The sequence below is a fragment of the Henckelia pumila genome, chromosome 4 (assembly GCF_033568475.1).
Source record: "Henckelia pumila isolate YLH828 chromosome 4, ASM3356847v2, whole genome shotgun sequence".
In the NCBI taxonomy this organism is placed as follows: domain Eukaryota; kingdom Viridiplantae; phylum Streptophyta; class Magnoliopsida; order Lamiales; family Gesneriaceae; genus Henckelia; species Henckelia pumila.
In genome coordinates this window covers 10,262,927-10,289,064 of record NC_133123.1, presented here as the reverse complement: position 1 = coordinate 10,289,064, position 26,138 = coordinate 10,262,927, and the positions used below count along the sequence as shown (strand labels likewise).

Below are 26,138 nucleotides of genomic sequence, written 5' to 3'. Positions count from 1 at the left end.
ACCAATTCAACCCCTCTATTTTTAAGTCCCACTTCTTTTAAGTGGCGGGCGGACCGAGTCTGGTTATCCCACCATTTTGGTAAGTTCGAAAATTTTCAAACCCACCTAACCCACCTATTTTATACAAACGGTAATATAGCTCGATGGTAATGTAGCTCGATGAGCTTAGTCCATTTTGACCTAGATCTCTAGGTGTTAGGTACCGAAATTCCGAATCAAGGTATAAGAGTATACAAATCATTTTTCATAAGATATCAACGCCATTATCATAGTAAAACTTGTTCGAAACTATGATTTACGCTGAAAGGTAAACCCAGCAAGACCACTTACGTAGGTCCTCCTAGTGTGTATAACGGTGATCTACATGACACCACCGCCACAGCAATAGGCATACACGCGCATACAAATACTTCAACAGATATATGTTGTGCTATTATGTACAGTATATTTATACAGGCAAATTAGATAAACTGCTATTTCACTTACCGGCAATCATCTCTAGGTGCCTAAAGGTGCTCGATGAAACTCTTGACAAGTCCGTTCTCTGAGTCAAGAAATTGAATTGCTCCATGCAAAAGTTCCAAGCAATATGTGCAGGACCGGAATTGGCCTAGATCAACTAAAATCGTACACTGGGGAGCAACGAGGGTGTCTCTTCAGGCAATAATGCCGGTAAGCAATGTTTAATGTGTGCAGGACGTGTAATCGATCAACTCAAATCAAAACCAGCATCAGAGCTTATGGCATACAACAGTTTCTGCTCCATTTGCTGTTTGCTGAATGAAAGAAAGCCAACCACATGGCATTAGAAAAGGTAAAATGGTTTACCACAAGTATGCACTTATCTTGGATCTAAAGCCAGGATTAAATTTTCATGGGAAATGAACTGGAGAAACTTAGTTCAAACCTTCGGTATGGTGGAAGCTTAAGAAGATTCATGCATGTGGCCGCTGTTGGCAACCGTTCAACAGCTTCTTCAGATGCATTCCCAGAAGTCCTGTTGGATAAAACAAAAATGGACTACATAAATATCAAGAAGTAACTAGCGGTCATGTATGAGAAGCACCAGACAAAGCATTACCTCTGTATGCAGAAAGTAGGCTCCAAATACTTGAATCCAAGAAAAGGCCCTCGCGAACAACCAGTGGCAAATCTTAATCGAAAAAAGCGAGAAAAGGTGTTTATGAGAAACCAATACAACAGGACTCAGAAATTGGTTGATAAATTGTGAAATGGCAGGCTTACTTCATAATGATCATCAATATTTTCGCTGTTTTCGTGGGTTTTATTTTATGACATGATGGGTAGGACGCGAAGGTAAAAAATGAAATTGAGCTGATAAAATCTCAAAATCTCATTTGATTGCTCTATGTCCGACACAAGAAATTTAAGTTATTAATCGGATAATCAATCCCATCCGATTTAACAGACACTTCCCATATTCGCAACTCTTGGGCACTAATTCATGGTTTCAAGCCAATACTACTGAAATTTAAAAAAAAAAAAATTTGGAGGAAGCTAATGGTAACATGTTCACTTATTTATATCCTATATTCAAATCCTAGAGCCATGGCTGCTAATATACTTGAAATAAATAACCAAGCTCGCCACCTAAAATTCGAGGTACTTGTAAGTGAAAGAGATTGATTCTAAGATAGCACAGCCACAAAACATGCATGATAAAATCCCGATGTGTCAATGTTCTTAAAAGCACCAACAGAGGGCTTCAGTTTCCTACATTTTCACGATCTCTCTAATGATGAGTAAAAGATTACAGATTCAGAAAAAAGAAAAAGAGAGAAAGAGATCAACAAATAAGCAAAGCTGTCAAACCGGAACATTCAAAATTTCAAAAATCGAGCAAACTGTTATGCGGCCAAGGTTCAAAAACCCAAAGACTATGAGACAAGAAATGAGATAAGATGTAAAGCAGTAAATAACTTCTATCAATGTCCAAGTATAACTCAATAAAAAAAACTTGAGAGCTGATAAGAGATTACGACATACTTCAAAAACTTCCTCTGATCTGCTAGACTAAGGTTATGAATAACTTCCCAGAACATTTTAATGACATAGTGATCCTGCTAAAAGAAATGCTTGTTAGACATATATCTGTAAAAACCCAAATATTATGTATCACTGAAAAATATTAAAAATACAGGGAATAAAAGTTTCTGATAAAAGAAATGCTTGTTAGACATATATATCTGTAAAAACCCAAATATTATGTATCACTGAAAAATATTAAAAATACAGGGAATAAAAGTTTCTGACGAGGTTAAAGCGCATATTATACATGATAACATATCATGATTCACAAGGACCTCAAAAGGGTGAAGTAGCTGTGGATGAGTTGACATCCATCCTGAAATTTCCTGTCCCGTTAGTGGTGAATAACGTTGTATGAAAGGAACATGCAATTCACCAGGGCCGTGAAAGGAGAGAGATTGTGAAAAATATTACGAGAGGATGTACCACCAGGACCTTGAAAGAGAGAATGATTGTGTATCAAGGACATGAGAATAGACTACCAGCATGAAACTTCCAGGCGTGGTGGTACTAAGAATTACAGTAAGGTGATGCACCATCCAGAGGGGGAAAAAAGAAAAAGAGAAGCAACAATCTTGGGTTTATCTTACATATTTTCAAATATGACTTTCCTCAGTACAGTCGTTTAAATGAAAACTTTCAAGAATGATCCTGAGCACAGGAATATAAAACGTTCCTGGTTTTTACCATGAAAATGAATTGCTTGCTCTGTTAATAGCTATCTCTATGATAAACCTTGTTCAAATATCCATTACAAGATAAGAACTACGATAAGGATAAGAATTGTCTCGAATGAACAAAGACCTGCCACAACAAAAGAAGAGCTTGGAAATTTTCGTTTTACAATATTTACAACCAACAACAAGAAAAGAACTCAAGATTTTCGTATTCTTACAGTCGCAACCACCATAAAAATAGAAAAAGAATGTACCTCGTGATAGCCACCTGTATAATTAGTATGCACTCGAAGATCATCAACATCACAACCATCCATGGATCCAGAAATCAAAAGCTGGAAAAGAAGATACAAGATTAAAGTTTAAAGATGTGTTAATCACTTAAAAGGAAAGTTACCAAAGAAATACAGCTTTGGTAATTATTACACACAAAAAAAATATTTGTGATGCACTAGACCTGGAAAAATTCATATCCAAGTATCACAACAGATGAAAGAACTGGATGTGATAGTCATATCATTTGAAATTACAGAAAAATACATGCATGTGGGTGTACAATTCTATTATGATGATCAATGCATGGAATACAATAAGGTGCTAAAAAGTATGAGCCTTTACAGTAAAAACCAAAATATTTATTAAAAACTAAACTTGCAAAGACATGAATGAATCCCATTTTCCCCACTCAAGCTGCTTACATTTTCTGCTATCAAGCAAAAGCCGTTACATGAGAACTCACCAAATCGAACTAAGATGTTCTGGGATTCATATACAGATTTTTTTTCTTGTCTAATGGTAGAGATGACTGGATTAGGAATTAAAAAAAAGAGAAGAAAAATCCATTTCAAATAGGATCTGTCCGATTGAAACGTGTACAGATAATTATTCACCAAAAGCAGAACATAATGACAATAAGATGGCAGCCAATGTAAACTGCTCTAAAATTGGATTGCATAGAGTCGGATGGGGTCGATGTTTTATGTTAGTTGCATAGGCATGCAAAGGACGGGAAGTGCTCATGCATCATAGATGGGAGGTGGTAAACGGATGTCTCTGTTCGTCAGTGCCATATAAAAATATAGTGTAATGTTCCATATCATGCATAAACCATGCCTTCCACGTAATAGTCTCAAGAGCCTGAAGTAAGTTCAAGGTCGTGCTTATTGAACATGCCATGAATGAAAATGCTTCCCTTCACATGATCCTTTATATTATATATATAGAGAAATTTTCAGCTGCCAAACCAATGATGTCCAACTCGTCCCCGACCACTAAAACCCGGTACCGTGTTTTAGTGATGCGAAAAATAAAAAAAAAAACAACTAAAACCCGGTACTTAGTGGTCGGGGACGAGGTGGGGAGGCATTGTTGGGCAGCTTAAAATTTCTAATATATAATATATATATATGTGTGTGTATATATATAATTTTGATGGGATGCAGGAAATCCGTGTGCGACCACTAAAACCCGTGCAAGAAAACAAAAACAAAAACCATATATATATATATATATATATATATATTATGATCTCGTTTCTTATCCAAAAAAAAAAAGGAAAGAAAATGCTTCCCTTATAATAAAGCCTCGAGTACCTGAAGTTCATGCTCATTGAACATATCAATCCAATCTTTTTGGATCAGCTGTTGAAAACCTCTCAAGAAATGTGAACTCTGTTGACGTATCTGCATAGAAGTTAGCATGGTGAAACGTCGAGATTTTAACAAAGTTTGAAAAGGTATCCATAATTTGGGGCCCCCATGATTTTTTCCTGGTTGGTTGCATTTTTGAGGTAGAATGGGAAGGGAAGGACACCATGAATTGGGAAAAACATACAACAAAACTGGAGAAGGTTCTAGCACCTGAAAATTTAGTCGGTGGTTGGCAACCAAGTGAATGAATGTAATGACATTCTCATTTGTGACACGCAAGCTCTTTCCTCCCGGAAGTAGCTCTTCTTCTGTTTGCTTCCCATATTCATCATTAACAATAACAAAATACAATTCCAACTCTGAAATATCACCTTGATAATGCTGCAAGACATCATAGAAAAAGGCATATGTTAATCAGATGTAAAATGAATTGGTTCGACGGTACAAGAGGATTTTCAAGTTCAATGTAATCTACTTTTAACACGTCAGGTAGGAGGATATTTCCAGGGGATTTTCAATAAATGTCTTATGGATATTCGATGCTTCAGATAATGCCAACTTTCCATTCCTGTCGACAAATATGTCATTTAAGTGTAATCCATAGCGAAAACCATGCAAAGAACTGACTTTCTGCTTCAAAATATCATCGTAAGACAAAACTTCAGTAACTTCCCAATCATTTCTTCACTTAACCCGGAAAAAAAAAATCTGAACCAAAACTGGAAACCCCCTTCTTCATGGACCAAATAAATATTCTATTACTCAATATAATTTGCATTTTGTCACCGCATTACATGCTCTATGGCCTCAACCTATACTCTTGCTAAAGCAATCAAATTGATGAGAAGGTTAGTAAGGATTCATAATTGTACACAATGCCTATATTAATACCTAGCATTAAGCACGTGTTCAATTGAACAAAGCGATGGAAAGAATATTAATTTTCCATTCCCAAGGATTCAACAACTCATAACGGGTGAATATCACAAACAGAGAATTGGATATAATTGAAGAAATCATCTCTATTACGGCTGCATGAAACGAGCATATTGCAAAAGGTAAAGATGGATTTAAAAAAATAACCTTTAAAAAAATTAGATGGCGATATAACTCTGAATCCAAGGAGGGTAAGTCATTCAAGTAGTTATACCTGGGAAGCACAAAATACAAATTTCCATGGATTAATGAAGTCTAGAACCGAGACGTAACACAAAGAAGGAAAGGGAGATAAAATGAAGCAAGCTAATTACAATGCAGAGAGTGGGATACATATAACATCTGATCCTATCCGTCCACAAAATGCATGTTTTCATCCCTGGAAATGAAAATAATCACATGCATACTAGACAGTAAATTTTAAATATCTAAGAATGCAGAACACATGATAAGGAGAGAAATTATAAGTCCCCTATTGATAAATTTAGTTTTAGATTTTCTGAACTTTGTCTAGATAAGAATCATGACCTGATGCAATCAAAGACGTCGCCTCATTCAAGGCTCACAATATAGATATTAAAACACATACAAGGAAACGGCAAAATCTCAACATAGTATAAAAAAAACTTACTTCTGCTTCAATTTGCTCAAGAAGAATGTAGCAAATGGTATATCGACCAAGATTCCCTCAAACATTGCCTGCATATATAAATTGGTGATTGATATATTGCAAAAATAAGTTGTCCCAACTATAATGGAAGATATATGGGTGGTTTTTTATTCCTAGTTTGTGAAACCCTCCTCATCCTCCAATCATCTCGTCTGCTTTCCTGTTGTGGTAAGTTCTATTTTACTTGACCAGGACACTCTTTTCTGGAAGACCCCTCAGTCCAGTAGGTGCAGCTGCTCAGATGGTTTAATTGGGTTTACAAATAATAAAATAATTGTATTCAATAACCATTCTAATCACTCAATGTCAAGATAAGCCAACATAAAGTTCTGAAGAAATTTAAAAATTGCCAACTTTTAAAACTAGGTAGGTTTGGTTTAATTGGGTTTACAAAAAATGATCAACACGACAACACCAATCTGATTAAACTAGTAATTTTTTAAATAAAAAAAAAATTAACACACAAACCAAACCAAGCCTCCATATCAAATCGATTTGGTTGATTATTTGGTTTGATTGAAGTTTTTCTCACCCCTAAATCGGTTAGTCTTCTTCTCCTGGAGTATTTTTTGTTTATGGTGTTGGTTCCTATACTTTTATTTCCAAAGATCAGGTCAACCACCTCCTGTAACTGTTCATATTTTCTACATACAGGTTAGAGTTCGCCACAAACCCCAACCTTGCAGTGGTTTGGAATTACCCAAAAAAAGGATTCATAATTACTTGGCAGTGCCATGCACACTGAATGGGCCAATTAATGGTACGATCGAACAAAGAACCAGAGACTAAAAAACGAAATGTAAATGAACAAGTGTTGGGCTGTGTGTAAGTGTAATAGGCTGTAGAGATTATTTGTGCACTAGACTTGAAGTTCTTGTATTAAAAATAATTAATACATAGTGAGACTTGGAAGATTAGAAACAAAATCATTTGATACAAAGCTAGATTTTACGGCAAATAAAGTGTTCTTGTCATGTATGACAATTCCCAATTGGAGTTCAAATCAGTGATCCATGTCATCACGCAGAAAAAATAAAAGATTCAAGGAATTTAAGGCGGCATAGTTGCATGTATTGCATTCATTTATTTTATTTTTTTATAAGAAATAATATTATATTAATTATGGGAAAGCTATTAATTACAATAGGCGGACAAGTGATCCGCTAACAACAAAATCTAAACATGACAACAAAAATCTAAGCATGACCCTACTCATATCAACAATAGACAAAAGCCCGATCTTTTAATAAATCTGAGATTGAGACATTCTCAAACAGCCAAACTCTACATGAGACCCAATCCAAGTAGATATTGCAAACTCTACATGAGACCCAATCCAAGTAGATATTGCATTCATTTATGAGACCATTGTGTGAAATCATATGTGCAGATGTGCTTGAGTCTACTCTGAGACATTTAAAGCCACATAAACCAATTATAGTTAATGACCAAAACAAGAGGGTGAAGTTTGCCCCATGATTTATGTAACAAAAGATAAGCCTGCCATCTTGACCCAGGATGTCTTTTCTGGGTCTCAACTCTCAAACAATAGCAAAATATCAAAATCGTTTGAAATATGGTTTGAAATATGGTGAGCGTAATATAAATGCATATACGCCGTTCTTAACCGAGGCTCAGGTTACTCCTTTAGCGAGTTTCATGGTTAGAAAAAAACCTAGTGTGATAGAATGGCTCACTTTGCAAGAAAATAAGTCTGAGAATGTGGCAGCGAGTAAGATTAACAAACTATTGAAGATGTGGAGGATAAATCACTTGTTGAATACCTTAGCAAGAACAGTTCCAAGAAAGTGAAAATACAGAAGATGTTGCTCATGCACCATTCCAGATCCAGGATTGGGATAAAGGAGATGATCCACGGTTTCCTGAACATGTAAAGCAATCGGGTTATGAAGCCCCGTGATTATATAGAACACCATGAAATCACTAAAGATTGTTCTGGTACAAAAATCACATCCAATCTTCGAGCATCTAATGTAACAAAATAAACCATCTGCAACTCACAAGGAGAGAAGCCTAAGTGTTTCTGCAAACTCTTCTCAGAAATATCTTGCCAAATGTTTCATTCATTTTATTTTGCTGTTAAGGTGTCAATTACTTTATTAATTACTTTCTCGGGAGTTGAAACTGTCAATCATAAAACATCGTGCAAACCCAGATCTGGTTGATAATGAATAACGGGGACTAAAACGGAAATATTCTCCAACTAGTTTTAGAGATTGACCCAGCCTCTTCAAGAAAAACATTCTGAACTTCAGAGTTCAACCATCCAAATGATGCACTTGTCACTGTACCTCGCTAGCTTGTAGAATGTAGACCAATGTTCTTTCCTAAAAACAAACTCTTAACTCTGAAACTCATCTTAAATTTGGCTGGTAATTTAAGTTCATCAGCAACTTTAGATGATTAGGGGAAAACAGAATCTATAATTCAGAGAAGGCAACCATGTATGAACCACGGGAACATCAAAGAGAAGTAAAAGTTTCCAAATGTCCCTCACTCGGATGTACAAAATGATTTTAGTTCTACTGTTGACGATAAGATCCACCTACAATAAGCAACAAAAGCAAAAAACTTGGCTTGGATGATATATAAATGATAGAGCTAATAAATAAAGTCCTGCAATATATCCAACATCCATTAGAAATGTAACAAACTGTCCATTGTGATTGTACTGGCAAAGAACTATAACTCTTGTTACACTCTACCCTCAGCCACCTTTTTAATTTGGCGTTTGAGGAATTTGTACTCATTAAAACACACTTTAAGGCCTGTAGAGAAAACATCAATTTATTCAATAGGAAGTGTTGACAAAAGAATTATCCCCATATTGGACCGGTAAACTACATGTCAAGTAGACCAAGTAGCTACTATCTAACTTATATCTCATGTATAGGACAACTTTATCATCTGGTGAATGTCAATGCTGATAACAATCATCATGGGGTTTAAAATCTTAGTGATGAGCGCCGAACATACTTCTACATATGTGACACAAATAAAAATATTCCAATTTTTGTTCTTAGTGTATCATGCCAATCATTTTTCTAAAGAGTGGCTGTTGATCAATTTCTGTCTGGTCTACATCAATCCACTACCTAGATCATGAAGTTGGACAAGATTAATCCTGTGAATAACATTAGTTTTGGGTAATAATATATGGCATATTACCAGAGAACAGGCTTGAATCACATTTTAATTTTCAAAGGACACCCTTTTGACAAGAATAATCAAATCCGAGAAATTGACATACATCGGACTACAACAACATTAAGATAGAGAAAACAGGTAGCAAAACATGTCCAAGTACTCATGCATAATCACAACCTTAAAGAGTCCATACTGGATATCAAAAGCAGCTTGAGTAATATTTTCCATAAAATCTTTGAAAATTCCTCCACCATCTATACCAGCCTCCTCGACTCCAAATTCATTAACAAAAGTTATACGAATCTGTAACAATCAAACGAGGCAGAATATCAGCAGAAAAAAAAGTACAAATTATTTATCTCATGCATTTCAGCATTTGACTGTATTTATGTGCCAAGGAAATGAGAAAAAAAAAAACAGATCAGTTTTATAGACAAAAGGGTCAGCAAGTAGGGGGGAGAGAATCACCACTCCTCGGAGATCTTCTTCAGCTAATGCATTTAATTGACTAAAAGCATCTTCCAAAATATTATTTCTTCTTATTTTGAATCTGTTCCGCGTGAAAATAGCATGAGCGTTGTTCCTTTCTTTCATGGCTGCTAGTTGTGACTGCAAGGTCCAACTTTACCATATAAGAATAAATCCAAGAAATCAAAGACGATAAAAATGATTAGATATGAACAGGGATACCAAGCAATAACAGCATTAAAGGAATTAAGCTACAAGCAGCCACTTAGAACAAGAAGTGAAGAGAGCTCAGCACTCACATTAAATATTTTAGCTCTGCTAGTAAATGGCACTAAAAATGGAGCTTGTTTAAGTATGTCATAAGCTTTTGTATTCTCTGTCATTGCCTGGGAAAGCTAGCAAATCAGAATGGCAATCAGCAGTATAATTGTCTGAGGATTTTCACTGCAGAAAGAATTACTACCTGAGACATAAACGTTTCATTGGCACCATCAGCATTGAAGTCCCTGGGGGAGGTAAATTCTCGCCTGTTATTCCAGTCTTGCAACTAAAACAACTTTTGCATTAGAGTGATTACAAAGAACAAACTACTTCAACCATGATGCTATGACAGATGATATAGCAGGTAAAAATACCAAAATAGAACTTTGAAAACATATACAAATGTATAAACCTTCAAGCATGAAATTTCATTTACCTGCGATAGGAGTTCAGAGACAACCACAGAAACCCTGTGCTGAAGCCCATCAACAGAATGCCTCTTCAAAGCATAAGTACCATCTGCAGACTTTGAGATATTCGAAGTTTCCTTGGAATTTTGCCAAAGGATGTTCCACAAGTCCTAGACAAAGTGAAAAAATACACAAAAAAAATGTCAGGTTGAAGATCTGATTGTCCATGCAATAAGAATCTATTAGAAATGACAACCACACAACTAACACAAGTTTTATCTATTTTTGTTCTAATGACAGTGTGCTTCGTTACATTGGCCTGCGGGCTGGTCAATTGCTCTTTCTAAATAACTGAAGGCTAATGATTTTAAAGCTAATGCCATGTTATAGCCTATAGGCTTTTATTGCCATACTCAGTGAGTTAGTAAGATTTGATTGATGGCAAGTGTAGTATTTGACCAATATCCTCTAAGATCGGTAAGGAGCTAGTGGTTGCAAAACGTAGTTTACGTTCTAAGAGTTGTTTGGGTCATTTTTAACATAATATATTGGTGCTGGTGCACATTCACAAGATGCACATTTTCTCAGAATGGCAATGCATAACATGATAACATGCTGTCACAGGAGTGGTTCCTACATCCTGGTGACGTATGTCAGAAAATGATCGTACAATCAAGGGACCGAAAGTTTTTCTTAAATATGGTTTGCGGCTTGAATGAAGAGCCCAAGTATCCAATTATTCTAGACAAACCTCCATCCAAGAATGGGTATATGAATACTAAATCAAATGAAAAGAACCTCATAAAATACCTGTTTTAAGATAACAATCAAGAATCTTATGTCCACAAGAGAGAGTGGCTTCTGTCGTTCGTAAAATTCTTCATTATCAACGATGGTTAGCATATACCTGTTTCATAAAACGAGGGCTAAGGTATCCACACTATGTGAATCATGATTAAGATAGTTACGGAAAAGCTGATGAATCGCAAGATAAGAGATTATATTATTAGTTATTCTTTTTGTTTTAGTATAGATATAGCGGTTTCCTTTCCTTTCTAGAAGAGCACAAAACAAATACCTATCACAAATCAAGCGCTAAAAACTGAGATGAAAACTCAAGAGTGAAATTCTAGTTTACTTTCAGCGATATTTGACACTCAAACAACATGAAGACAATGGTCTAGGGAAGGTGATAGTGTAATTGATTATCTAGATGTTCTTACTATCGTTAGAAAACTGGCAAGGTCTAGCATAGATATCTCTGTTTTTTTCCCGAAAGTTTTTTTAAAGTAAAGGCTTTTCACCTCAAAATTAGATGACATTTAGACTCCAGAAAATGTTTGTGATGCTTTTCAGAAACAAAGTAGAGAGCTGCTATAATGGAAGATGTGGCTACTATAAATGAAAATAAAACTAGAAAGAAGGGGATGCCCATGAATTCTGCCCTACTGCTTGGTACAGTTGGAAACATCTTAATCGGTTCGAATCCGAATAAGGGCTTTCCGGTCAACATAAAAAAGTTTAGTTGCTCTGGATTACACTCTTTTTTTTATAGGAAACTGACTTATATTAATAGTAAGAATAAAGATAATTACAAAGGAAAGTTGGACCAGAGTTCAACTCAACAAAGAGCTACCAAAAATATTGAAACTCGAGCCAACTAAAAAAAAACAAGACTCCAATCCCTAGACAAGTAGACAAGTCAGAAAGCGAAAAATTTAAAGCTCGCAGTCGACTGAAGCCAACAAGGAACCCTAAACGTAATCTTTTCCCAGGTACTTGGCTTTTCACCAATTAGTGAGGACAGTGGTTAAGTGGGGTACAAAGGTCAGGTTTTGGGAAGATAGGTTGGGAGGGGGGGATTCTTCTTTTCGGGATTTGTTCCCATCTTTATATCAGATTTCATCGGTTCATAATTTACCAATCTCTTCTTTTGCCTCCTTTGAAAATCATTCATCCTCTCTTTCATGGGATTTGCATCTTAGAAGGGTTCTGAGGGATGATGAATTAGATGAGCTAAATGCTTTGATAGGTGTTTTAGATAGGGTGAGATGGGTTGAAGGGGTGGATGACATTAGAGTGTGGAATGGGGATTCTTCAGGTGTCTTTTCAGTCAAGTCTTTCTTCGAGTCCTTCTATCCGAGTACTGTTTTCCCCGCTTTTTCATTTTTCAATGCCATTTGGAAGGCTCCGGTTCCAACTAAGGTTCAAGTTTTCTCTTGGACCGCAGTGTTGGGCAAGGTGCAGACCTCGGATATGATGCAAAAAAGGTGGCCTACTTGTGCTCTATGCCCCAATTGGTGTGTGTTGTGTCGGAAAGAGAGGGAAACGCAAGATCATATGTTAATTCATTGTACTTTCGCGAGTGGGCTTTGGGCACGGGACTTGACAGAGATGAGGCTTGTTTGGGCGGCTCCGAGATCCACGCAAGACTTATTTGCTATAGATCTCGGACATCTTTTGGGCGAGAAAGGGATAATCTTTTGGAGGGTGGTCGTTCAAGGCGTCTGTTGGTCAGTATGGCTGGAGAGAAATAGAAGAATTTTTGAAGAACTTGAAGAGTCTATCGACGAATGCTGGGAAAGGATCAAAATTAAAGTTTCTACGTAGATAGGATCTCATGTACATTTTCAGAGAGTGTCCATCTCGGATTATTACGAGACTGGGCATTTGCATTTTGTTGATAGGGATAGGTTCATGAAAGATAGGATCATGAGAGCCTTCTCGGCGATGGCGGATCACTTGTCCGCATATATTGTACATTGTTTTTATAGTAATGAATATAATATGTTTCTTATCAAAAAAAAAATTCATTGTACAAAAAATCAAGAAACCTCTCTTGTTGCAAAGTCGAATTCGATTATGTACAGCTTTGGCTACTATGTTGAGAAGGAATTGCACCAAATGAATGTAGGGAAACATGTTTTTGGTTACTTAAAGAACGAGGCATGCATGCAGCATTCACTTTGGTTCAAGTACAAAAAGCGGACAAGTGGTCCGTGCAACCTAACACCACCATCTGAACATATTAACAACATATAAAACTCCGATTCCTATATAAATCTGACACCGAAAAGAACTTAAAAGTCCTTGTGCTTTCCAATCCAACTACGGGCCCAAAATTATTTTTATTAATTACTCTTTTATGTTTTAGCCTATCTCATTGTTTCCTTTTTAATAGGACTGAGTTTCATATTGTCTTGTTTCTTTATTTATTATTAGGATTCTCTGGTTATGATTGGGGGCTCTTGACAAGGTACTACTCCATGATGAATAAATCAGATTAGAAAAGTATCTCTTCAAAATCAATATCACAGGGTATAACATGAACCAACCAGAGCAAAATAGCATAGAAATGCTTACTTGTAAACGGGACAAAATACAGCAAGTGATAATAGCCAAACAGGCTCATCTGGGGGCAGATTAGCTGGCTGCTGAGACAAGGTTGACCACATTGCATTCTCATGGCACCGCTTTATAAAATTCCAAATAATGGGAACAAGTTCTGTCCTATATGCCAGCACGGTCATATATTTCTCCAGGGGCAAAATGTTGAAAGTCGCAAGTAAAAAAGCACAAGCTGCACCAATAGCAGCCACCTCTTTATCATCAGGTCTGCCATTATATGAGCCACTTGAAGGTGAGATCCACCCCAACAGTACATTTGTCTGCTCAAGAAAACCATGGAATATATTACTTAGACTAGAGGAATAGTTAATAGCGTTGGCCATTGCACTAAATGAACGAACAGCATAATAAGTTGCATACCAACTGTAGAAGAAAACGGGGACCTACGGCACTGAAAATATTTTGTCGCAACTCCTTATTTAAGACTTCTTCCTTGAATTCATCATCAACAGGCATTTCATGTTCAGCCATTGCAGAATCTGTACAATATATATATAAATTAAGAAGAACCAACTGATCTATAAAAATCTTTAAGTTTGTTAGCTCAAAAACAGAGAGGAGAAGTGCTAATAAAAAAGTAAAGGAAAAGTGTACTCTACCATTGCCTCCTTGATTTGAAGTTTGGACCAGAGCTAGCTCTTGCAACAAAAATGTAGCAACAGATGCAAAATATATAGCCTGCTTAGAGAATCAGAATTTTAATAAGCTGACGTACAATTTCTATTAAAGTCTTTCTAGATATGTAATAACATAATATATTACTGTAACAACAGGGTTCAGAGTACATAATCATGTGGCATAATTATGTAATAACTTGTTAAGCATGCTTTGCTAGGGTTCGTGAATATTTTTAGAACATTTGAAAATCATCAAGAAATTACATACATATAATTCCGAAGCCGGGTCGGAGAAGCAAATGGGGAACAAAAAATGCAGGCAAGATTGGAGCCAATATTGAAGCCTCCATTGGATCCTACAGTCAGGTCATCTGAGACTACATTTTGAGCCCCCAGTGATGCGTGGATTTTGACTATATCAGAGTCGATATCAATACCTCCAATCAGCCAATCCCTGACTCTTTTTTTTTTGGAAACATCTCTGACTACGTTTTAATCCTCCAAAGTTGTGAAATTTTGACTTTGACTATATTGGACTATTAGAGTCTCCCACCCCTCAAACTACACATGCATTTTAAGTTATAAAAAGCGTTATTACAAAATATTATATTATCTTTGCCATGTCTGCCCTAATCAGAGCTAAATAGAGGTCTAGACTTAATTTCAAAGGGCATGGCCTTGGCCTTTGGGTACCTTTTAAAGAGGAATTATTGGAGGTCCAAGACACATCCGCACTATCAGAAGGTTGGTGTGCGCTGATCACACAAAGCAAATTATCGTACCGAACTCAATTCTAAGATCACTGAGATAAGTAGCTTGTGACATTACGATGATGCGTACTCCCTGGTTGTACTAAGCCCGCATTTGGAGTTTATGGTGTGGTTAGTAAAGGCTTTCAAACATTGTTGGAGGAGGTATTTAATTGGTGTTGGATTAAACACTAATTTAACTGTCTACAAACTTTAGTTTAACGATATTTATTCTCAGCATTAAAGTATAAGCATGTTTGAGGGGTATGCAAGCTATAAGATTTTAGCAAGTATACATGAGCAGTATACATGAACGGCCATGTCTTAGTATATGAGGATCAATGATAAATTATTTTTATTAATTTTATACCATATATAGTGAAAAAATTATCAATCTCGGTTAGCAAGATATTCCAAGAGATCTCCGTCTTTAGAAATCTTGAGGTAAGTTACTCTTAGAATAGCTTTACAATAATCGTTAAAGTGTGTGGTGGCATGACAAGTTATTGACTAAGGGCTTCAGACTAGACACAACTTAATCGTACATAGCATTATGTACTAACTGGGGGTAGGAGGACATCAGGTGATCAGCATGACAGGAAATAACCTTTATTGATGCTCTTATAATCACTTGATTTGAACTACCTATCCGTAGAACACGATATATTGATTGAATACATGTTCTTCTACTTTAGGTTTATCATATACGATTAAGAGGATGATATTATTGGAGCATATGCAATGCCTCGCATTGCATGATGGACATTGAGCCATATATTTCTATCGTTGGCAACAAGATTAATCGATAGTTAAGGACTGCTTAGCCCATCCAGGTTTATTATCGATGATGGCAGAGGGAGCTTCCCTCTGAACCAATTGGGGCAGTGTGCTATGTTATCTTGGACATTTGATCATGAATTACAACATGGAAGGAGCATTGTATAGACTTAGTCATTGGCTAGTAACTAAAATGATAGGTTAAATTAAGTATACATAATTGCAGTTATCTGATTGTGAATTGAGAGGTGCTACAAATACATGTACTACCAATCTAAACCATTCAATCACAAGGTAGTTCAGTTTTCAACAAAATTTGGTTCAATAATTTACTCGGCATCCCAAGTGGTCACCCCAACTTATGTAGCCCCTATGAATTAATGAACTATCAGAAATGGGAAGATCAAGAAAGTTGTCAATATACAGAGTGGACAAGAATAAAATTCCTTATCTTTCAGCAATGTAGGAGCAAGGAAAAGCAAAGAATGAAGTTTCCAGTAAAAGAGAGATTGATATATGTTATGTAATGATACTTCTACAATGGCCACAATCCCAAGTCAAATACTTTATCTATGTTGTATCTCGTAACAAATGAAATGCAGATCATATTTTAACCCTATTCGATATGGATCAGTTGTCATATCAGAAACTTACCAAATACTAAGAGAACTTAGCAAATACTACGAGTTATTTTCCTATTTTTAGAATCATTATTAATTTGTTTAAAACAATAAACATAAACTACCTTAAAAAATACAATCCTTAATTATATTTAAAAATATAGCATTTGAATCCATAAATAAATGATATGTATTATATACTGCACGTCACACAGTTACATATATATTTGTGTGCATTTATGTTTTAAAACAAAAGTAAGCCAGCAACAATTTAATTTAAAATTTAAAAAATTAAATTTATTAATGTAGTTTTAAAAATTGTATTTGAATGCATTGATAATGTGATATCAATTGTAAATTGTGAATCCTGTCATGTTTACTACGTTAATAACTAAATACAATCATGCATGTGGGTGTTTCCCGAGTAGTGTTGTAAACTTTTTGAAAATTGTCATGTCATATATCCATGTGACATAGTTGGCAAAATCTGAACACTAGCTAGTGTCTCTCAACATTATAGACCGAATTATTCATTAAATTTGAGTACAAACATTAAACATGAAAATCTTCTTAAGATGAATATAGTAAGTAGCTATACCCAAGTAAACGAACCAGGCTGAGTGACAGTAAACCCAGCAGCTTCCAACAGATTTTCTAATAGGCAGGCATAACTGGGAGAATCTGTTGACACATCAGGAGGAAGGACATTGTTATGATCTCTCACACATAATGACATCTGATGGACATAATTTTCACTCAATCCCGGCGCAGCAAATATCTGAATATGGGAATAAAACCAGTGAAAATAGAGAAAAGATGGAATACAAGCAGCTGCAGGTTGCAGCTATGGGCAATGCATGAAATATTCGGTTAACCACCACAAAAAGTCAGTATACATTTGCTACACAACATAGGCAGGTTAGTTTCAAAAAATACTATCATAACAGTAATTGCTGAAAATAATCCACCAAAGTGTTCATTGCACCTTGAATTCCAATAAGACCTCAATATGGATAATAATAGTCATGAACTACCAAACAAAATGTCATTCCAAATACCTGTTTCAGATGTGGAAACAGCTGCCACAAGAAAGGGATTGTCAGTATCTGGGACGAGAAACTTTGTCTTGGATCACTAGATGGACAAGTACAAGATTCTAGACCCCCGTGGGAGATACAAATTTCAAGAACATGCTCCAGTGAAGAGATAATTCCATTAGAACCTTGAACTTTCTTCTGCACAAATTTAAGCACTTCACTTTTTGTTATTACAGAAAAACTAGCAAAAAACTACGAAATAATTGATCCATAGACTAAATGAATACCTGACATCAAGATTTTCTATGACTAAATAAAATCATTCTCCATGGAGCATGGAGATACATGCTTAAGAAACCCCTATCCCTATATTAGTTAGTTTCTAACCTAAAATCAATTTAACGTTCACGATTTCGTGTGAACTTCAAAGTAAAGTTCTCCTATGACTTTTTTACACAGCAGAGAAGAACCTTTCGCTTCCAGAGCGTTGAAAATCGTCGATGGCATTACCAACTAAACATATATGTGCTTGATACCAAAAAAACAAGAAGTTGTTCAAGGGAAACTTTCTTCCTATCAGCTTGATAACTAGTCTTTAAAAGATCATTGCAAAAGTTTTGTCCTCAAGATTAAAGAAGGTAATGCCTGTCACTATAGCAAATCAGAGTGCTTTTATTGAAGAAAGGTAGATTCTAGATTGTTGTCCTATTGCCAATGAGCCGGTGGAGGAATTTAGGTTCAAGAAAAGGTGTGGATGGGCTTTTAAGGTGGATTTTGAGAAGGCTTACGACAATGTCGATTGGAGTTTCTTGAATTTTGTGTTGATGAAGAAAGGATTTGGGAATCGGTGGAGAAGATGGATTAAGTTGTGCCTTTGGACTGTATCTTTTCGATTCTCATCAGTCGTCAATGGAAGGCAAAGGGGTAAGTTCAAGGGCCGAAAATGACTTAGACAAGGAGATCCGCTCTCCCCCTTCGGCCCTTCCTGTTTAATTTGGAAGTAGATGTGATGGGGAGGCTGATCAACAAGGCAAACTGGCAAAGGCATTGGATCCCATCGAAGGTTGGGAGGTAGGTAGAGATAAGGATGAGATTTCGCATATTCAGTTTGCAGATGATACACCGTTCTTTGTAAAGAATGATAATCGTTTAAATTTTCCGGTGGGGACTTTGCAATTCTTTTGTGAGATGTTAGTGTTAAAGATCAACTTGGGTACTAAAAGCGCTTTATTCGGGCTTAATCGTGAGGAATAGGAAGTGGAAGGATTATAAACGATATTAATCACAAAAAAAAGTTCTAGGGAGAAAAAATAGTTCTAGGGAAAAAAATTTGATGCAATTAGATTTCTAGCTCTAATGTTATTAGGTTACTTTAAAATAGTTTTCGGGAAAAAAACTCCAGAAAATAAAAATATAGGAAACCAATAATATGAATGAAAAAATTGTTAACTATGTGTTGCATATAAGTTGCTCAAACACTTATACGACCATAAGAATAAATTCTATGTTTATATATATGGGTTAAAATATTTTCATAAATGGGTCAATGTGTTACATGTGGTCTAATAGAAACAGAAAAGGGATTATACTCATGTCAAAGCCGAAGGGTACCTTCCCCACCAAGATTATTTCTCTTAGCATGGAGTATATATTTCTCTGCACCAGATACCGGACTAAGTTGCAAGACCAAGGAAGCCTTCGATCAGCCAAGAGAAGTACTGCCTCTAGGAAGACATATGCCGGACTATCGGACTTCTCAAGTGCCCAAAGTAACTTATTCCTGGGAAACCAAAAGAACAGGGGTGAGTAGTTGAAACAGTAAGCTTGTGATTGCATAAAAGAGAGATCTCAATCTCGTTTTTAACGAGTCACCCAAGTGGATGCTACCTAGATTTCAAAACAATAAAAAAAGTTAACCAAAACTGAAGAAATATATTGACGTAGTGTTTGGGAGAGCTTCTAGAAAACACTTCTCAGCTTTTCCTTCACAAAATTTCAGATTTTCCTTCACAGATTTTCCTTCACAAAACTGAGAAACGCTCTCCCACACACTACCTAAGCAGAAAGCAATCCATCAACATGTAGTTAATAAACTAGTCATCGGATATAAATTGTTATTATGTCTCAAAGTCATGTGGTTGATAATCATTATGCAAAGTCATCGAAAACAGGTATACAAACTTTCAACAATCTCAGAGTAACATAGTTTCCTTCCTCGACGGAAGGCAAAATAAAGACACAAATAATCTTGTAAGAGTGTAAGAGTGTAATTCCAAATATCGTGGAAGCCAGAATATCGATAAAAGCTTGCACTTGACTTGAAAAACTAGATGTGTCGGATGTATCAATCGGAGCAAAAGAAATGCTACCGACCCCAAATATATAATACTAAAACATGACTGAGATGGATATTGAGATTGGGTTCAGCTAGTGGTGAAAGTTACATAGCCACCAACATGCCATATAACTGTAAGTATCTGATGCAAAGAACGATGCAAACACCCTCGATAGGTCTGCATAATACCTGTACTCCAAAAATCAAATCACTATTGAACCTCAAATGAATTCATCGAGTGCAAAATTATAGCAGTGACATTTTTAAGCTCTTCGGACGTTAATGGTAACAGTAAAAATTTCATCTGATTTGAAGCCGTCATAGCACTTCAGTTCTACCGGTAGAATGATAAATTCTCACTCAGACCGCTAAGAAACCACATAAATAATGTCTGAAAAATGGATAAGCCATAGCCACTACTCGAGGAAATATTTTTAACTCGTTACTTAAAATGTGATTTCTCAGAAAATTCATGCGCTTCCTATCCATTTCTGAGGCAATTTTGATAACAAAAGCCCTTGTGACCGCAACATTTTTAATCACTCAACCTCCACGTGGTTCCCTTAGTCGTTAGAAAGGGACATAGTTCTGTGATTTTCATTAATAAGATCAGTTGTTTAGCTAAAAAGATTAAAGAAACATGAATAAAAATGTGTTCTAAAATATTTAACATGGATCAAGTATGACTGTATTAATACTTCAGGCTGCGAATGAATAAAGATTTTTGTAAATCAGGTCAAGAGAGTTAAATGTCCTTTAGCAACAGACCTGTTTTCATAGATTGCCCAAATGCAAGCAAAAGTGATATTCTTCACCCTGTACTCCACCAGGCCACGATTCAGAGAGTAGTCTGTGCCTGCGCAGAGTCTCACTACTTCCTCTACTGCAATATTAAACAATATAAACAAAAAAACAAAAAAAAAATAGATTCCTGACAGTAACATGCACGACAACAATCAATCTAAATTATTACAGATGACCAAAAATGGATGGAAAGGAGATGATGAAGAATATGCATCAAACACGGGATTATGCATGTAGATGAATCCAAAAAACATAAATGAGCTTTTGAGGAAAAAACTATGCAACTTGAACAATAAATTCAAATTTCATCTAAAACCATGATGAATTAAAAAAATGGAACTTTTGAATTCTTGTTACAAGATAAAATATATGCCCTGTCTTTGTTATCATAGCAACCCAAGCTATTAAGCTTTAAAGTTTCATGGCATAAGATGTTTTTTCACAGGACCACCTACAATATCATTGAAATTAGAGATTAAGACTTCAAGTAACAAGTTGTGAGACAGGTTGCATGAACAATATATCGCTTATCCTATAGCCGTGAATAGATCCAGAAATTTATCAGTCCAAACAAAATACAATTGCAAAATGTTTGTGTGGTGGTTCCATGGTGCTCTAATCAAGTAAAATAGATGTCACCTGGAGTGAAATAAAACCCTGAAATTCAAAATGGTGAAGGATATTTTATTTATGTAGTAAGCTGTAAGCAGAATGAGGAAAATCAAATTTTAAAGCTTACTGCATTAGGAGTCGAAGACTTATAGTTCAACATTTGACCGAGCATGTCAAAAAGGCAGCTCAGAAAAGGATTCGTTAGTGGCAAAGTTAACATGAACTGTCTTCAAAGAGACACTAGGTGTCCAATAAAACTAGAAGTACACTGGGGGCAAGTCCTACTCAATTGACAATCAAATCCACAAAAGAAGTGAATAGATTGGTCTATCCTTGAACAACTGTAGTTCAAGCTATCACGGGAATAAAATATCCAGCCTGCACATGATTATTAGCATGTACAACCCACATGGAATATATGATGCTTTCCACATTATCTAATAAAACTGCCAATTGCAGAAGAAACAATTTTATTAATCCATCGTCTCTCAAACAAGAAATCTCGTACTACAGCTGTGTTTACATTTGTTTCTGTCAACATGAGATCATGAAGTCTTCCGCCAAATTTAAAGTTAAAGTTTAAGCCCACATATAAAAATCCTTCCCATGCAAAGTCTGATCTAGAACCTCTGCTACAGTTTTGTAATATATCGTTCCAAGAAATAAAATAATGTTTCAACAATTTTGCCGATTTCAGATTATTAAAAAAACAAAGAAGAGGTCCCAACATAAAAGTGAAGGATAAAACGAGCATGATCCAGATTACAACATTAAATTCCAATCATGTTCATACCCAATCGAAAATCAATAATATTGCATATCTGAAACGCTTAAAACAAGGCAAGACATGACAAAGGAAACCAAGAACCTTACCTCTATCTCCGACAAATTCACAAAGTAATCTGCATGTCTCCACGAGAGCAGAAAGATCAGGAACATAGTTTGGATTAAAGAAGAAAAGAAGCTGGCGAAGATAATTGGAATCTGGTCCAAAGCATTGCCTGAAAATCAACGTTGCAAGATGAACAAACGCATATGACAATCAGAGATGAGTATCATCAGTTAAGCAAAAAAAGATTACAGGCTAAAAGGAGTAGGGGACACCACGATTGGAAACATAACATATACTGATGGTTACGTACACAGCCTCAAATTTTTGAATTGTAAAGTCAATAAAATTTTAATGATACAAATGCAGATCTAATTTCACACCTATTAACATCTTCACAACACTCTCCATATGTCATGAAAAACTTCTCACGCACTTTGGAGCGTTCAGCATTAACCACCTTTCTTCCTCTGAAGCATTTCTGTAAACGGTAAATAATCAAGTTTCGCTCTTTGGAAAGAAATTAGGTGCTCAAGAGTTTCACAAATGCGTTTTAAGAATCATGTCGATTTAGCAAAAAATAGTTTATAACGTACTACCAGTATTGCATGGCTACAGATATGGGACACAAATATGAAATGATAAGATATGGCACACAATAGTTTCAAAAACTAAGATACAAAATAGGAAGGAAACTGTTCTTTACACGTGTTTATAAATAAACATATACTACAATTACATCGTTATAAATAATTTTGAGCGTATTTATATATCTTAAAATTACAGTATCTGTCAACACCTTTTTTTTAATATAGGAACGAAATTATATACATTATTACATTAACCGTTAACATCAACCATGCATGAGACAAATAAAATGTAAGGTGGGCATATAATCAACCATCACATAATTCACAAGTCGATATAAATATTCAGAATTAAAGTATGAATTCATCATTGTATCTTACAACATATAATTTTACAAAATGAAATATTTAAAAAAAAAAAGATATAAATATGATTTTTGAGATAATGGATATGCAATTTATTATATACTACTACATCTTAATAAAAATATAAACTAGCAGACGAGGTATCCGGCAGCATATAGTGAAAATATCATTTACCATATCGAAACACACTACCTACATTTTGTTACAGATACTTTTACTGTAGCCAGTAGAAGCATCCAACGAGATATAGGACAATTTTTAGGAATATCCACGTCAACAACTATTCAATGCCAAAATAGAACACATTAAAATTATGCGGATATATCAATTGTCAACCGCAAAGAAAAATACAAACATTTCATAGATAAGATTGTCGCTTTTAACCATCTAACTTCTTTGGTCCTTTATATTTTCTCTCATATTTCTGGCTCTGTTTAAGTAGCTGGAAGAAGCAAGCTCAAAATTTTCAATCACATACACATTAAATCCTGTAATCTCTGAATCGATCTATTCAACATCATGAGCCCATATTCAAACACAATCAAACTATCAAAGTATTCAATAATTATATGAATAGTGTCTTCGGAAATCCCTTCTAAAATTAATAAAAGCAAATTACGAGTGACATTGATCCTCTCCAAATGATTAAATTCAATTTGGCAACTAATTTATAGCAGTTTTTCAAGCTTTTAGCCACATTAATCAAAACTGACGCTAAATTATGCCTAAAGCAAGCGAAAGCAAAAAAAGGAATTAAAAAACAAAACGCACAACTTAATACGAAACTCGACTTGCTCAAGTAATGATAATAATAACACGGCCAACAACAATAGCACACGGGGGGAAATGAAGCAATATGAATCGGCTGAAGGGAGGAAAACAACCTGAATTTTAAGAGCAGCAGAATTCTGCTGACGCAACCACTGGCGTCGATTCCGCTCCAATCGCGTCTGCTCCACGAGCTTCTGGCGGTCTCTCTCTCTGGAGCTCCGACCGCCTAAATCCACCCGTTTCCTGCTCGACGAATCCCCCGAGAAAAACATCTATTTTTGATAGCTGAAACCCTAACTTGATGATGCTTTCGAATTGTTAGGTCAAAAAATTATGGAAGAGGTTTAGAGAAGAGAGAAGGGAATAGGGAATAGGGAAGAAATTCCATTAATATGGCAATGCTGCGCAGGGGAAACTCAATGCTGCGGTCAGTTACAATTCCATGATCATTGGCTTTAAAATGAATTTAATCTTGAGTATGAAAATTCATATGATCATTTCAACCCAACAAAAAAAAATGAAAATACATGATCGTTATTTTTTTTTTTTAATTTTTTTTTTTTTAAGTCACTAACACTGCCTCAATATTCTTGAAAATAATTTGAAAATTATGAGTATGTAATTATTTTTGTGTATAGCTTCTGCTTTTCAATTTTCATTCATTTTGTTGAGTCAATGATATATTTTTTTCGAATAATAGTATAAAATGTAAGCAATTATGCAAATGAAAAAGAAGTTCATTCTTGATTTTTCTATATAATTTGTCATTTTATTGCACTCGTGCTTCAGCAATGTCTTTTGAACTTGACTCTACATGTACATTTATTGAAAATTCAATAAATTATTAAGCAAACATCGACTACTTAACATTTTTGCTATAATCACCGATATGTTTCTATTGTAAACAATAACAAAACGAGTATATGTTGATAATTTTAAAAATGAATGGAAAAAAAGACATAAATATCAATTAAGCACTTATAGAACATCAACATAGTTACTAGATCAACATGAAAGTAAATTTTTTAAAAAAATTAGGAGAATAATTTTGTTGGTCATCTACCTTGTTTAATTTTGCCTTTTGGTGCACAAACTTTTTTAAATTTTGGTTTTGATACACTAAATTTTAATTTGTTGTTATTTTGATCTCATTGCTAACATACACACTCGAAAAATGTTGACATCACATTGGAAAATGATGATGCAGCTTTGGAAATTGTTGATTAGTCAAGCTATCACATCCACAATCGGACAAACATAACCGAAAATTAAAAGTTTGTGTACCAAAACCAAAATTTAAAAAATTAGTGAACTAAAACAAACATGGATAAGTTAATGAACAAAAACAAATCATTTTTCCAAAACCTGCTCATGGTAGCACAAGGTTCCAATAAGGCACATTAGTTGTTGAATTTTCAACACTGAAATATGTTTCCACACCAATTTCTGAACACTAAAATTCCATATACAGAACTATACGTACAATAATTCCAACCGTTTTAAACATTTGAGAATGTATCATTGTATGTCAAAAAACATATATATCATGTCATTTGTATGTCCTACGATATATTTTACAAGGACAAATTTTATCAATGTCCTATGAAGCATGACTAAGTTTACCAATCTACCAACTGGCTAAGTTTAATTATGTGATGACTGTCCAGTAATATTTTACACTTGTAAAAGATGATGTTTGCCTTATATTATAGACATCACCACAATAACAAAACGGATTATAGACCGACAAATTGGTCTTTAATCGGAATTATAGACCGATTAACGATCGATTTGGTCGGTATCAATAATCTTGGTTGCTAATTATGAGAGGTCGACATCACAAATCAGTCTCTAAAATTAGAGACGAAATAATTACATTCGGTCTCTAAATCAGAGACCTGTGTCATACAATCATTCTCTAAGTTACAATCATTCTCTAAGTTAGCTACGGGTACCATACAATTAGACTCTAATTTAGAGACTGATTTACTCAATTAGTCTCTAATTTAGATACCAGTTTTCTTACCTCATTCTCTATTAATGACCTGACCATCGATTCCTTTTTTTTGTTATTAAGAGCTATCCAAAACCACAACACAATATGCATAATCAATCAGTATAACCATCCAAATAGCACAACACAATATATCATGTCATTTGTATGTCCTGCGATATATTTTACAAGGACAAATTTTATCAATGTCCTATGAAGCATGGCTAAGTTTACCAATCTACCAACTGGCTAAGTTTAATTATGTGATGACTGTCCAGTAATATTTTACATTTGTAAAAGATGATGTTTGCCTTATATTATAGCTATCACCACAATAACAAAACG

The 26,138-nt window shown here is 35.2% G+C and overlaps 1 protein-coding gene across 1 annotated transcript; it reads right to left on the bottom strand.

The window, feature by feature from the left end:
* Positions 1–223: 223 nt before the first annotated feature.
* Positions 224–24,238, bottom strand: LOC140859902 (E3 ubiquitin-protein ligase UPL6). The gene is made up of 26 exons (XM_073262515.1): positions 23,914–24,238; positions 22,460–22,557; positions 22,121–22,248; positions 20,600–20,714; positions 19,108–19,276; positions 17,518–17,694; positions 17,058–17,237; positions 14,296–14,374; positions 14,057–14,175; positions 13,652–13,956; positions 11,099–11,195; positions 10,315–10,458; positions 10,081–10,164; positions 9,917–10,003; positions 9,618–9,758; positions 9,327–9,452; positions 7,766–7,864; positions 5,943–6,010; positions 5,459–5,525; positions 4,586–4,756; positions 4,319–4,408; positions 2,981–3,061; positions 2,008–2,081; positions 1,082–1,153; positions 908–997; positions 224–776 (listed from the first exon to the last, which is right to left on the bottom strand). The coding sequence occupies exons 1-26, from the start codon at positions 24,070–24,072 to the stop codon at positions 710–712; spliced, it is 3,087 nt and encodes a 1,028-aa protein (XP_073118616.1). The 5' UTR covers positions 24,073–24,238; the 3' UTR covers positions 224–709.
* Between the last annotated feature and the right edge of the window lie 1,900 nt (positions 24,239–26,138).

Excerpts from the sequence above, each read along its gene's own strand:
- LOC140859902 (XM_073262515.1), bottom strand. The coding sequence starts at position 24,072 with ATGTTTTTCTCGGGGGATTCGTCGAGCAGGAAACGGGTGGATTTAGGC. Across the intron at positions 22,558-23,913 it reads CTGCTGCTCTTAAAATTCAG|AAATGCTTCAGAGGAAGAAA; the intron begins GTTGTTTTCCTC and ends TACCGTTTACAG. Across the intron at positions 777-907 it reads AAGCTTCCACCATACCGAAG|CAAACAGCAAATGGAGCAGA; the intron begins GTTTGAACTAAG and ends TCTTTCATTCAG.